The sequence below is a fragment of the Arvicola amphibius genome, chromosome 3, assembly GCF_903992535.2.
Source record: "Arvicola amphibius chromosome 3, mArvAmp1.2, whole genome shotgun sequence".
NCBI classification, from domain to species: domain Eukaryota; kingdom Metazoa; phylum Chordata; class Mammalia; order Rodentia; family Cricetidae; genus Arvicola; species Arvicola amphibius.
This window is the reverse complement of record NC_052049.1, coordinates 979,012-994,233: the sequence shown is the minus strand read 5'-3', so window position 1 is coordinate 994,233 and position 15,222 is coordinate 979,012. Positions and strand designations below refer to the sequence as shown.

Sequence of the window (15,222 nt, the reverse complement as noted above, 5' to 3'; positions counted from 1 at the left end):
TCTTCTGCCAGAGCAAACAAATGATCTTAAACCGCTAAGACATGGGTTCTCAACTGCGGGTTGACCTCTTTGCGGTCAAGCAATTTTTACAACAGGGTTGTATATCATATATCCTGCCTACCAGGTATTTGCATTACAATTTATAACTAGCAAAATTACAGTTATGATGTAGCAACGAAAATAAAATAATCGTGGTTGGGGGGTCGTCACAACCTAAGGAACTGTATTAGAGAATTGCAGCATTCGGAAGGCTGAGAACCAGTGCACTAAGTCGTCTCCCCCGCCCTGATCTGTCTCTTTTTAAAATGTCTTACTCTGTGTGTTCATACACAGGTTCACACACACGTGTGTACCACAGAACACATGCGAAAGAAGAAGTCGGTCTCTTCTTCCACATGGGTTCTGGGGATTGACCTTAGGCCCTCAAGTTTCTATGGCAAGCACTTTTGACTCCCAAGCCATTTCTCTGACCCACATTATTTTCAAATCACAGAACTCTGGGGTCAAGGCATTCCCATGACCAGGTACCGAGATGGGCTGAGCGAACTTTGTGTGAAGTATAAGAGAGTTGCCTGTAGAAGCCGGTGGTGGTGTGGGAGTTCATGGTCAAACTCTTTCCACCCTTGAAGCTTTTTCATAGTTTGGGGGCATGGAGGGACTTTACTTACTAGCTAGAGCAGTGTCTGCTCCTGCTCTCCTGGCCTTTTCCCATGTGTGCCTGAATGTCACTTAGTGGAAACGTGTAACCTGTACATTTTGTCACATATATGAATATTATATATTTATAAATACACGTTTATGTGTATTATAATAAATATGTAAATATATTTAATATGTTATAGATATAAATATATTATATATGGTTTTTTTCCGCTGTTGGCAGTTACCTTTTCAGTCTAAGTCTGCATTTTGCCCTTAGTTTTTGTCTTCTCGTGGGCACCGGTCTTCCCAATCCACAGTGGTTCCAGCAACCCCAGGGGAGTGCTAGCCTACAGGACACTGGATCAGGACGAGAGAGAGCTATGGACGGAGAAGGCTGTAACTCCGGAAGCCTGCGCCTGGGTCTTCCGTTCCAACCGGCGTGTGAATCCCACGTGACTCCACGCCACCCTCTCGGCCGTGGCGTCCCGCCCTACTGCGCAGACGCGGAAGCTTTGGGTAAGCGGGCGCCCGAGACCGTGTAAGGCAGGAGATTGTGGCGGGTGGCAGCCGTTCCCAGGAGTGGGTCTGCGTTCCGTGGGAGGCAGGCAGAGGCGAGTGGCAGAACTGATGGCCGGGAGTGCGAGCGGGAGACCCTGGTGGCTTCCCGGGAGCGCGCAGGCGGGGCACATGGGGACGCGGAGCCATGCGTGCAAGCCTGGCGAGTGTGCTCTGTCTGACCTCTGACTCCAAGTAACCCCGCAAGGGAGGGCCTAGGGATAATATGTAGACGTGCAGCCGCCGATGACCGCGCTTCTGTCCCCACAGGTCTCGCCTCAGCATGGCTGCCCTGCTTGTGAGAAGCGCGGTGGCTTCGCTCATGGATCCGCTCCTGCACCTGAGTCGCCTCGCGGTGAAGCCCCGGGCCTTCTCCTCATTCCTGCTGGGGACCCTTCCAAGCGCCGGACCCTGCGCAGAGGTGCGCTCGCTTCTCTGGGCCCGCCCTCTGCCGCACCTGCAGCCCTCGCTGGGCTTCAAGACCAAGGGTGTCCTCAAGAAGCGCTGCCGGGACTGCTACATGGTGAAGAGGCGTGGGCGCTGGTTCGTCCTCTGTAAGACCAACCCCAGGCATAAGCAGAGGCAGATGTGAGGGCACATGTCCAGAGGAAGTTCGTTTCGCCGTATCAAAGAAAAATAAATGTAAGCGTTCTGTAATCGAAAATCTGTGGGCCTTAAGAGTTTTGTCAAACTCACCCATTTAACTTCAATCATAGCCCGGTTCCTTCAAATCTAGCCAGACCAGAGCTGCAGATGGGAAAGTATTGCTGCTGTTCCTGGAACTGTTGAGGTGGGGGACAAAAGAAACAGGAATACAGAGCTGGCTTCATCTCTTGAGACGCCATAGCCCTGGCTGTCCTGAAACTTGCAGAGAGCCTCCTGCCTCTGCCTCCCTGGCGTTCGTCATCAAAAGCGGCAGGATGCAAGCGCTTCTAAGAAAACCAGCTGAGTCGGAAGACCCCTGTGGGGAACACAGCAATCCCAGTTTAAAAATAAATGGTGTTGGGTAACAACTATCCCAGCCTTTACTCAAGGAAAATCTTGTTTGCAAAGAGATGTCTTTCAGATACCAATTAAAAATGTTTGTCGTGACTGCCCTTAAACTCTGGAGTGGTAGTGTTCTTTATACCAGCAAATTCATGCTTCCAAGAAGAGGTTCGTGCATTTTTAGCTCAACGAATGCGACAAAACACACTTGGCTTCTGCAGGGAGCATTAGGACACCAGTGGTTTTTTCCAAAATTGCATTCATTAGTATTAAAAAGTGGGGCTGGGCTTGTCCTCCTTTTGGAGTAGACCTTTGGCCCTGTGCCCTTTTGTGGTTTAAAATCTCTTTAGTCCAGTGAACTTGAGGTTCACCTTGTGTAGATTACTTACATCCCAGACCACAGCATGCTTTGTGGCCCTGTGAGTCTGATGCTCAGTGCTGTGGACCCTCTGTCCCCTATAGGGAGTGATTCCTGGTTGCTACTTGTAGTGACATTTTGTTTGTCTTAACAAATAAAGCTTGCGGGGCTGGAGAGATGGCTCAGAGGTTAAGAGCATTGCCTGCTCTTCCAAAGGTCCTGAGTTCAATTCCCAGCAACCACATGGTGGCTTACAACCATCTGTAATGGGGTCTGGTGCCCTCTTCTGGCCTGCAGTCATACACACAGACAGAATATTGTATACATAATGAATAAATAGTTAAAAAAAAAAAAAAAACAAATAAAGCTTGCCTGAAGCTCAGAGTGCAGAGCTAAGTCACTAGAGGCCAGGCAGTGATGGCACACACCTTTAATCCCAGGACTCAGGAGACAGAAACAGAGGGATCTCTGTTAGTCCAAGGCCACCCTGGACTATGTGAGACTGAATCTGTCTAAAAGAGAACCAGTGCTCATACAAAGGTGATGCCAGCACTTGGGATCACACACCTTTAATCCAGCACTAACTAGGAAGGTGGAGCCAGGAGTGATATGGCTGGACTGAGAGGGCTATAAAGGTGGAGTAGTCAGGAGCTCAGTGCAGTCTGGAGATGTCGTCTGATGCAGTCTGAGAACAGGATCGCCCTTTTCGGTCTGAGGATTCCGTAGAGGTAAAAGGTCTCTCTAGTGACTCACTGCACTGCTCTGATCTCTCGGCTTTCACCCCCTAATAACTGACTCTGGTTTTTTGTTAAGAACAATTAGTATTCGTGCTGTAGCTACTAGTACCCTGGCCATTGCCTTTTCCTGGGGTCTTACAATACTTGGTGAGTAGTTAGGTGTAGGCAGGGACCCTCCAGACAAGGCCTTTGAAGAGGGATCCTGGCGATAATGTATTTTTAAGGGAGTTAGGAAAACCATGTACTGTGATCTGTTGCGTTTTGAAGGGCATGTGTGAGCGTACATGTGACCATGAAGCCTGGAGGAGGGTCTGGGGACACAGAAGAATAGCAAGTGGTCGTGAGTAAAATCAGCACCTTAGCAGGAGACAGACCTAGCTCAAATGACAGCATGAAGCAACTTCTCGGGTTTGTTATCTACACAAGGTTCCATGTTGCTGGTTTACAAGCCCGAACTCTGCAGAAAAATCTCTCATGGGCCCAGGCAGCAGGAGGCAAGGTGCAGAAACCCACTTACACACCCGGCCAGCAGCGGGCCATGGGTCAGGGTGACTGAACAATGAGACCACTTTTAGTTCCGGTTCTTGGACTTAGAAGGCAACAGTAGGTCGTGGCACAACTAAGAAGCGAAGCCCAATTCCACCATTTTTAGCTGCGTGACATTCCGTGCCAAGTGCCTCTCAGTTCCCACCTATAAGATGGGAAATAATGTTTCGAAGCTATACTGTCCGAGCCAGAAGTATGTGGCTTGCAACAGATACTTGGTGTGTGCCTGTCTCTGTGTTAGTGATATAGGACACTTGTCATCCTTTTATTTCCAGAGTTCTCCAGATGAAGTTGTTTTCAGGAGACATAAGTAAACTTTCGAATAGCCTGAATCATTCACCCTAGCCTCTGACAACAGGCAGAGCCTAGGTGGGTTAGGATTTCTGTTTATGTGAAGACATTCATGGCCATTTGGAAGAAGTGGGAATGCCTGGCTCAACTCTTGGGCATTTCTCATGGTTCTCAGCTTTGAGTCATTGGGAATGGTTTTGTAAGGCAGTTTGTCTGATCTTCAAGGCATTAGCTGTGGTCCTTTCTTCTGGAGATAGTACTGCACACACCAGTGGCAATGATTCAGTGTAGAAAATTCAAGCTGCCCCACCAACTTCCAGGGTGAGTGGGGAATGGTGACAGACATAGCTGGTCCTGGCTACTTAAATTCCAGTGTCGGGTCTGCTGCCTCAGCTCTGTCGGACCTGAGGGACCTCCAGTTCCCATCTTCTGCTTGATTGGTTGTGCAGATAGGGTAGAGTCGGTGGGTCATTCCCTGGCCACTAGGACCAAATAACACTGACCTGAACAGAAATACAGGTGACCACTCAAGCCTTTGCACCCTGAGGGCGGGCACAAGCATGCTATAAAAGTCATCTGATGGGAGCACACCTCCCCTCCTTTCATTGGTTGGTTAATTTTTTATTTTTTGTCATGATGAAAAATTTAAGTCTTAAAATAGTGTACTTTTTCTAAATTTAAAAATTTAAAGCCTTAATTTACTCGGCTGGTTTTCTCAGAAAAGCATTGAATTCTTTGGGTAAAATGTGGTAGAAACGTTAGTTCCATTAGTTCCTTTCCCTGGAACAGCTTCACAGTTCTCTGACTAGACCTTGTAGGCGCTAATGTCCAAATGAAAACCTGCAAACCAAGACACCGTCTCTAATCTTCTGTCTTCCCTGGGTACTCTGTAGCAGCATTTCAATTGTATGTTAATAAATAAAGCCTGCCTGAAGATCTGAGAGTAAAACAGTCTCACTGGTCAGCTTTGCAGACCAGGTTATAGTAGCACACCTTTAATCCCAGTAGCCACAATAGTTACCATAGAAATCGGGTGGTGCACGCCTTTAATACCAGCCCTAGAGAGGAAACTAGAACAGATGGAAACAGCTCTCAACACACAGCCTCATTCTGAGACTCCAGGAGGCAAGGTCACCCTTTCAGAGGGAGCTAGAGGTAAGAGCCAGTGCCTGGCTGTTTTGATTTTTGGATCTTCAGGTTGAACCCCAATTTCTGACCCTGAGTTTTTATTTTTTTTTAAATATTTATTTATATATTATGTATACAATATTCTGTCTGTGTGTATGCCTGCTGGCCAGAAGAGGGCACCAAACCTCATTACAGATGGTTGTGAGCCACCATGTGTTTGCTGGGAATTGAACTCAGGACCTTTGGAAGAGCAGACAGTGCTCTTAACCTCTGAGCCATCTCTCCAGCCCCCCCCCCCACGAGTTTTTATTAATCGTGCTTCAGTGCTGGATACTGACTGGAATAGCCCTCCCTTTGGGATCTTCAACCAGGTGAGTATCACTGACTGGTGCCTCCTGTGCCCTCCAGTCAGATCTCAGGTTTCACGGGCACAGCTCCCAACTGGCCCATCAGCATGTTTGCCCCTCTGACAAATCAGCAGGATACTAGTGCCCGTGGGAGTTCACCATAGCCTGCAAGCTACATGGCCTGAGAAAACTATGAATGAGACCTTATGCAAAATGGTAAACTTATAACATTATGAGATAAACATTTTGTGGCTCACTTTCATTGTTTCAAATGTGCACATCTCAGTGTTAAACAATACAGGTGTATGTTGTTCTTGGCAACCTGTGGCTATGGCTTGTATATTCCTTATTTAGGCAGAGAGAGCCAGAGCCTATTTATAGTGACAGAGAAAGGCTTTTTAAGACTGGCTGTGTGTGGAAGACCCAGCATGGGCTTTGCTGATGAGCCGTCACTCATCATGGTAGTTATTATTTTTAAGGACCTTCTCTGGGTGGTCTGAATATTGTATTAGATGAAAACAGAATGAGTGACCTTGAAAATTATGGGCTGCAGGACCCTAGTCCATAGACCCCCCCCCCCCCAAGAAGAAGAGTCAGCACTAGCTGTGTGAAAGAGGCATACCTAGGTGAAGAGAAGCCAAGACGTGTGACAGAACAGGACAGTACCAGGGTAGAGAAGCTGAACGCCTCCCAGGAATGATGGGACAGAACTAAAGAGTAGAGTAGAAGACAGGGGTTTCAGTGTGGGTGAGATGAACACTCAGGCTGGAGTGGTTTCTGGACTCTTCTGTGTGCATCAACCGCCAGGCCCCCTGTGTGTCTCCTGTGAGCTGCGAGCTGGGCCGCCCCTGCCCCTGCCGGGTGAGTGAGCAGGTCCCTTGGGAGAGATGGTCTGCTCCTCTTCCCAAGACTGCCTCAGGAGTACTCCCCCACCAACACACGCGCTACACACTATAACCACACCACATGCCTCAAGCCACACACTACACGTTACACAGAGATGTCAAGGCCCTGATCCTGATGGCACTCTCCTCTTCTAAATGTGACGTGAAGCCAAGCCCCTTCCACCTGCACCTAGGACAAGCCTCGCCTAGACTCCCCACACCCCCACACACCTAGATATTGAAATCAAGACTCCCTAGGGTACAAGACAAGTTCGCTGTGCTTAAGGTAGAAACCCTCTCTTTGGGACACAACATAAGCTACGTGGATTCTGGCGGGGAAGAGCCTGTGCAGGCAAAACCCTAAAAATAGACAATCCCATCATCCTGTGGCTGCTCCTTCTTGGACAGGCTCCAGAGTGGCTTGTATTTTCCCCTTTAAAGAGTTTCCAGCCACCGTGAGTTGTTTGTGTGACTGTGTGAGACTTAACCCAGACTTCCCAATCTTTACTCTCTTTTTTTTAATAAACCAGCATAAAGTAGAATTTATTTACATAATGCAATGATCCGTGAAGGTTACCATAACACCGAGGGACTGTATTAGCCGCTTGAATGGAATTCATTAGAAATTAACTACCACTTAAATTAATTTTCCCACAGTCACAGGGCTGTAATGGCAGGAGAAGGAGCCGTCCATCAGCGGGTGCTGACAGGGGACCTGTCACCACCATTATTTATAGGTGAGTGTGTCAGCCATGGAGCAGGCACCAAACACAAGCCTCTGGACGTGGGCCACTTTAAAGGGGTCCCACATCCCCTTCTTGATAAGGAAACCAGCCTTACCAATCCTCACCCTCCCTCCATCACACTAGCAGCCAGGGATAGGCAGCAACTGGTCATGTGGACGCAGCCCAGAGGGACAAGTCTGCTCAGAAACAGTACTGGAACGCACACATGCTTACAGACAGTACTGGTGACTGCCCTTTTGGCTTTTAAAAGGCCACTCAGAACCATGAGTCCAGAGCCCAGTGTCAGATCAATGACCCACAATGGCTTCTCAGACTTCTCTGGGAAAGAATGCAGACCTCAAGGGAAGAGCTTGTAGGTAGCCCATGTGTGCACACATGTGCATTAGTCCATTGTGGTGTGGGATGGTATGTTTGCAAAAGCAAAAGGTGTTCATGTGTAGTGTGTGTGTGTTTAGTGTACATGTATGAGGACACATGCACATATATGTCTGCTCATGCAGTGGGTTTTGGGGGGCATGTGCAAACAGTACACATACATTGTGTATCCATATGTGTTGCAATGCATACTGTGGGTATGCGTTGTCAGTGTGAGCTCACCTGTATATTGTACAGGTGTGTCTACCCACGTATGGTGCATGTTCATGTGTATGTTTGTATGCTTGTGTGAGTGTGCAGATGTGTTGTATGTCTATTCATGCAAGCGCGTTGGCAGATCTCTCAAACAGAACACAGAAGATGCCTTGGCTCCTGATCAATATCTGGACCACAATTCATTTTTGAAAAGTAGGTGTGATAGAAGGGAGTTCCTTAGGGCCAGGTTGTTACTCATGAAATCATACCTCAGCAGTCCCAGGACAGAGGAGAGTCCCCTACATGCAGAGGCAGGAACCCATGTCAGGAATCACTTGCCTGGGAAGCTGAGGATGCTTATCTTTGTCTGGGGGGAAGTTGATTGATGGATAGAGAGGAGCACCCAGGAGTATATCGCTTGAGGACATGTGAAAAGAGACAGGAGCATGGGGAATACCCCACCTGGAGCCTGCACGTGCCCACTCAGCATCTCGGTCCTTAGTGTGTTGATGCTGGCACATAGCCCAGCTGTGGTGCACAATACACCCCAGGCTGTGGTGCGGCACACACCCTCAGCTCCTGTGTGCCCAGGGAACTTTCTCTTCAGCAGAGAAGGCGCAGCAGCTTCACATTAATCTTAATCCAGTCCCTTTCTCGTCAAGAGCTCTCCTCTCACCACAGCCCTGGTGGAGATGTTGCTCTAATCCTGCCATTCAGCCACAGAGTCAAGAGAGATGAGCCCGTTCTCTAGGTGGCACAGCAGGTTGGTACCCATGAGAGATCCATGTCCCATAGTTTTCCTCAGGCCTGACTTCAGGGCCAGCTCTACTGGGGAGACTGTGGACATCAGAGGAGAGTCCATCCACAGGGAGAACAAGCCTCACTGAGAACCTACAAGTCCTTCTGGGGTCTCTAATGAGACCCTGGGCTCAAGCCTTGTGCTCAGGCCAGGTCCTGACTTAATGCGGCATGCGATTCTGGCTCATTTGTCAAAGAGAATGTTTCACATTTCCACATCTGCAGAAGATTCTGCAGCCTATCCAGCACCTTTACACTAGGGAGAAGCTACTACATACAGGGCTCTCTGAAGGGGTCTTCTGGAAGTCTGTGGCCTTGCTCTTCCTGTGGGCTCTGCACTCTCAAGCTGACTGAGAGATTTGGTAACACTGGCCCAGGGTGTCATCTTGGGCAAAGAGTCCGCATGTCCATCTGGCTGAGCTTCACTCCTGGTTCGGACCTTGTGGGATTGGTTGCCTTTGGCCCCCTCAACCACCTGTCCACCCATGGCTCTGGACCCTTCTGCTGATTCTGATTAACCTGCAGGACGTGCTCCCCCTAACGCAAAACAGCGGCTCTGTTTCCTTATCCCCTAGCTCCGCCGACTAGAAAACACATAGCCCGAGGCCGCCGGAATAATGCTGGTGTCGAGTACTAAGAAACATATTTGTTTTGAGTCCTCTAAGGACAGATGATAGACATGTAAAAATGTTTTCCTGCCTTTCTTGCGGGGGAATACTTAGTTTAGAATTAACTTCTGTCAGGGAAAACACGATTTCCCGCACCCACTCTCCATGACTTCTCACCGTTTCTATTTTACAGAGAAAAATACCACAGTGTGTTTGACACGTATGATTACAAGTTTACAGAATCTGCTTACGTTCCTGCTGCTATGATGACTTCTCTTTAGGAAAAGCTACTCATTAGAACCAAACAGAAGCCTTCTTGTACAAGAAACAAATAAACACAGAAAATTGGTTATTCCCCACTGAGCCAGCCTAATTCCTGGGGAAGAGAGCTCCCCAGGGCTCAGAGGACCAGGTTGGGGTTGGAGACATGTTGCCCTCCTTGTGGAACACACATGCACATGCAGTACAGATGGGCATGCATATGCTCACACACGCTCTTCACTCTGGGGACAAAGGGTTTGCTTGGGACATACACAGTGGACAGATGCTGGTCCGTAACACAGCTAGCACTGACCTTGTGACACGGGATCACTTAGCTTGTGGTCCAGCAGGCAGCTGCTTCCTTGTTTTCCAGCCCACTCATCTTCTCACTTTATCTTTGCCAGAGTCTCCAGCGAGTCGGGGACACTGGATGCTTGATTTCCTGGCTACAAGTCCATTGCCTCAGGTGTACTATGCATAGTTGCCCTCTCTTGGGAGAGGAGAGGAACAAGCAGAGGGCTTTTATACAGGAAGCCCATTCTTCCATTCTCCACAGTTTAGACCAGGAACAGGGAATCCGGATGGTACTACTCCCAGCCTAACTCCCAGAGAAGCCTCCTTTGGCTTCCCGTAGAGTCACTGTTGTGGTCATTGTCACCATCTCTTGTGTGTGAGGTCCGCCATACTGAGCACTCCAGCCTGGCAGCTTCAACAGCCAGCATCCACTTTCCCATTGCCGTGAGGCTGGATATCTGTGACTCGAGTGTTGGCCGTCTTGAGTACTTGTGCTCTCTCTTTCTGCGTACAGGTACTCTCGTGGTGCTGCCTACGCCTAAAACACACTGCTTCTGTTTACCTAGCACCTCTCTAAAGCCTCTCCCTCCCAGTGCAGTTTCTGAATGTGACAGAGAAGCGTAGATTGAAATGAATCAGCACGATTAACATATGAAAGCTGACAAATAGACCAGAGGTGCTTCCTTGTCTCCTATCTCACATCTCTCTTGTCTCATGGGGATATCTGAAACCCCAAGTCTCTTCCCTTGCTTCAAAATAGGATCTCTCCTTCCCACTGTTTTCCCAGATGAATAAAACTTTTCTTTCATGCCAAACCTACACCTCTTATTTTCTTTTCATTGTTAAAGATGATTCTTAAAACCTACTAACCCAACAACTATGTTAGCACAAGAGGTTTCTTTTTTTTTTTTTTTTTTTTTTTTGGTTTTTCGAGACAGGGTTTCACTGTAGTTTTAGAGCCTGTCCTGGAACTAGCTCTTGTAGACCAGGCTGGCCTCGAACTCGCAGAGATCCGCCTGCCTCTGCCTCCCAAGTGCTGGGATTAAAGGCGTGCGCCACCACCGCCCGGCAAGAGGTTTCAATAGTACAAGAACTTCAGGCTCCATAGACTCAGCTGTTAAACACTTCCTTCTTCATGTCAAACAACTGCAACCTGAAGAAACCTCCCTGGCCACCTTACAAGACTGATTGTGTATAAGACATTCAGTCAGACACAAAGTAGCCTCACAGACCTCCCAAGAACTACCTCATTCCCTCCAAATACAGGGATCGGAACCTTTTTACCTCTTGATGTAACGGAATGTTCACATGTGTTTCTATGTAATGGCTTGTATGCATTCTATGTTGGGACAGCATGGAACAGAATTTAGTCTTCCCATATAATTTGCCCAAAATATCCAAGTAACAAACCAGTAGCCACTTAAATTTTTTTCATTCCATTTTTTGTCTGTGTACTGAAATTATTATTTTATATGCCATGACCTGCATACCTTGAAAGTGTGTGTTCATGTGTGTGAATGCATCTTGAGTATACATTTAAAGACCTTATAGGTATGTACTTATAAACTAAGGTGCTCACTTACCTTATTTACCTTCTTAAAGCCTATTAAAACAGGATATCTGGCTATATTAAGTGTTTTATAAAATCTTAAAATGCTTAAATAAAACAACACTCACTGGCATCATAAGATAAACATTTTGTTAGGTTATAAAATTTAACATTGAATACAGATATTCTCACAATGATAAAAAAGCTCTTTTAAATTATTAGTTCTATCAGGAACAAGACAAGGCTGTCCACTCTCTTCATATCTCTTCAACATAGTTCTTGAAGTTCTGACTATAGCGATAAGACAACAAAAGGAGATCAAGGGGATTCAAATTGGAAAGGAAGAAGTCAAACTTTCATTATTTGCAGATGATGTGATAGTACATATATAAGTGACCCCAAAAGCTCTACCAGAGAACTCCTACAGCTGATAAATACCTCCAGTGATGTGGCAGGATACAAGATCAACTCAAAAAAATCAGTAGCCTGAGAGGCAACCCAGACACAAAAAGATGAATATGGTATGCGCTCACTAATAAGTGGATACTATTCATAAACAAAGGATATTAAGCCTGTAGTTCATGCCCTAGAGAAGATAAGTAATAAGGTAAACCCTAAGAATAACATATATAGATCCACCTGGAAAGTGGAAACAGACAAGAATGCCTGACAAAATTGGGAGCATGGGAGTGAGGGGAGAGAGGAGGGTAGAAGGGGAAGAGGAGGGGAGAGGAGAGGGGTGAGGAGAACTTGTGGGAATGAGATAATCAAGAAGGAGGAAGAACAGAGATGAGAGCAAGGAAAGAGATATCTTGATTGAGGGAGCCACTATAGGGTTAGCAAGAAATCTGGCTCTAGAGAAATTCCCAGGAATCCACAAGGATGACCCAAGCTAAGATCCTAAGCAATAGAGGAGAGGGGAGCCTGATCTTGTCTTGCCCTGTAGTCAGACTGATGAATATCTTAAATATCATAGAGCCTTCATCCAGCAACTGATGGAAACAGAGGCAGAGATGCATTGGAGCACTGGTCTGAGCTCCCAAAGTCCAGTTGAAGAGTAGGAGGAGTGAGAATATGAACAAAGAGGTCAAGACCATGATGGGTTCACCCACTGAAATAGTCTACTTGAGCTAATGGGAGCTCACCAACTCCAGAGAGACTGGGAAGAAACAAGCATAGAACCAAACTAGTCCCTCTAATTGTAGTTGATAGTTGCATAGCTGGGGCAGATTGAGGGCCACTGGCAGTGGCACCAGGATTTATCCCTACTGCATGTACTGGCTTTTTGTGAACCTGTTCTCTGTGGATGAATACCTTGCTCAGCCTAGATTTAGTGGGGAGGGTCTTGGGCCTTACTCAAATGTGTCTTACTCTCTCTGAGGATTGGATGGGGTGGGGTGAGAAAGAATAGGAGGAGGGGAGGAAGTGGGAACTTGTATTGGTATGTAAAATGAAAGAAAAGGTATTTTGTTTCTTTTTTAAAAAAAATAAAGAAAACTTTAAAAAATAAATTATTAATTTTTTATTTGTCTAACAGTCATGAACAACAAAAGCTAAAAGGACATGAAAATGTTTTTTGTTTCTTGGACTGTGGGTTATGTACATTATAGGTCCTCATTGGACAAACTGAACTAATTGCTATGGGTTTCTTTTGCGGGAATAGTCTTAATATGCAATGTTAAATGTAGGATGCTTGCTAAGACTGTACTATGAGCAAAATGATGTATGTTTGCCAACTATCTCTATGCCAAATTTCTTTTTCATGGTGTGTATTACAAGAGATTCAATAATAACAAGCAGGGGCTGGAGAGATGGCTCAGTGGTTAAGATCATTGCCTGCTCTTCCAAAGGTCCTGAGTTCAATTCCCAGCAACCACATGGTGGCTCACAACCATCTGTAATGAGGTCTGGTGCCCTCTTCTGGCCTGCAAACATACACACAGACAGAATATTGTTTACATAATGAATAAATAAATAAATATTTAAAAATAACAACAAGCAGTAACATTCAAAATCCATGTATAGCCTATATATAAGAAAAAGAGTTATTATAAAGTATTAGGATAATAATAACAGTTAATATCTCACATTTCTGAGAAAATTATCACTTATAATGTTAAGATATTAAAAACTGTCTGTACACTGTGCCCTCCTTTCAAGTTTTTCATGCTGGGAGAAAGAAGGGTGGAGTCAGCGAGAAGCCACGTAGCCCCACCAGAGCCAGACAGAACTTTACCTGGTTAGCCCCTGCCACATGGCGATACACAGATTAACAGAAATGGATTAAATTAATATGTAAGATCTAGCCAGTAAAGAAGCTAGAGTTAATAGACCAAGCAGTGATTTAATTAATACAGCTTCTTTGTGGTTATTTCACAGCTCACAAACAAGCAGCCTCCCTCCAACAAGCATGAACTGTTGAGTTGGGTAAGACCTGACAGGATGGCCCTAGATCACACCAGAGTTGAGATGGGTTGTGCTTATCTTCAGTGTTGGCATGGGTCTCTCAGTTCTACTGATCTTACGAAGATTTCTCTGTTGCTCTACATTTCACTAAGTTCCCTACTACTTTTGTTATTTCTCACTCTCTCCCTCTCCTTTATTATTTTAAATTTAAAAATACTTTTATGTCAGCATGTATGTGCACATGTGTGTGAGTGCATGAACCTTAGCAGGTGAGGGAAGGCCAAACGAGAAGCTCTGGTATTCTGCCCTATCATACTCAGCCTTATTCTTTTGAGACAGGGTCTCTCACTGAGCTTGAAACTGGACCAGTGGCCAGCAGCTCCTGAATCCTCCCATTTCCATCTCCACAGCTCTAGGGATTAAAGGCACACACATAACCACACTGCTTTACACTTCTGTTTTCTTTCAAATGTTTTTTTTTATTTTGTTTGGTTGTTGTATCTATATACTGTCTTACCATGTATCTTTGTCTGGCCTAGTACTTGCTATGTAGCCCAGGCTGGCCTGGAACTTAAAGCAATCTGTGATGCCACCATACCCTTGAGGGTTTTGAGGCTGACTTTCTCATGCTGCTTCTTTCTACACAAACCTTTGCAGAAGGGTGCTGTTTTATCAACAGGATTCTCTGCCACATTTCCTAACCTTTTGCTGACTGATTCAGGGAGGAATCTGGGATGCAGGTGGTTCATAAGTTGAGGAAAATTAAATACAAATGTCATGGTTCGTGGCAGTAGCTTGGTCAGCTCAGCCAGGCATGGTCTGGCTCCTGCCCTTTTGCCCTTTGGTCCTGAAGGTCAATGGGAACCCCCAGTCTTCTCTGTGGAGAATCAACCACTGCATGACACGGACCTACATCCCTCTACACTTGGCAGCCGTGTGTGCGCCCACCCTGCTGCAGCTCCCTTCTGACCGGTGCTTTGGGCAGGATGAGACAGAAAGTCAACAGACCCTGTTCACAGAGCATTGCCCCAGCAGTAGCCACTCCAGTCACACAGAGCAGTGTTCCTCGGGACTCGCTGTCCATCCCCTACCTCTTGCCCCAGCCTCTGGTCTCATTATTGACCCTGGAGCTCAAACCCTTCAGCATGAAGGAAACAATAACCCCCGTCATACAAACTTACACATCCCTGGCTGCCCTATCCCTACCAGAACAGAACAGATCTGAGGCGATGACTGTAAACTCCCCACGGAACTCTTCACTCACCTTGACCCCCCTCTCTGTCATAGGCACCTTCACCCCACATCTGAATCCTACCCTATGCCAGTGTTCTGTCCTGAGGTTGGCCATGCCTGGGCACTTTCAACTAGTATCCTATGCCCATCCCTGTCCCATGCTCCTAGAGATCTCTGGGTAGCTAGGCCCTATGGTCCCTGGATGCTCCCCAGCTGAGCAACCCCTTAGCCCAGCTCAGAGAGCCTTCTCTGTGAACATTGCAGCCCTGTGGCAGCAGGTTC

General features: G+C 46.7%; 1 protein-coding gene across 3 annotated transcripts; it reads left to right on the top strand.

Annotated features, from left to right (window-relative positions):
• Positions 1-960: 960 nt before the first annotated feature.
• Positions 961-2,300, top strand: Mrpl36 (mitochondrial ribosomal protein L36). 3 transcript variants are annotated; one of them, XM_038323174.1, is made up of 2 exons: positions 961-1,158; positions 1,468-2,300. In XM_038323174.1, the coding sequence occupies exon 2, from the start codon at positions 1,481-1,483 to the stop codon at positions 1,787-1,789; it is 309 nt and encodes a 102-aa protein (XP_038179102.1). In that variant the 5' UTR covers positions 961-1,158; positions 1,468-1,480; the 3' UTR covers positions 1,790-2,300. The 3 variants fall into 3 exon arrangements, with proteins under 3 accessions (XP_038179102.1, XP_038179104.1, XP_038179101.1); XM_038323176.1 differs by having other exon boundaries at positions 1,158-1,180; XM_038323173.1 differs by lacking the exon at positions 961-1,158 and adding an exon at positions 1,159-1,253.
• Positions 2,301-15,222: the final 12,922 nt, after the last annotated feature.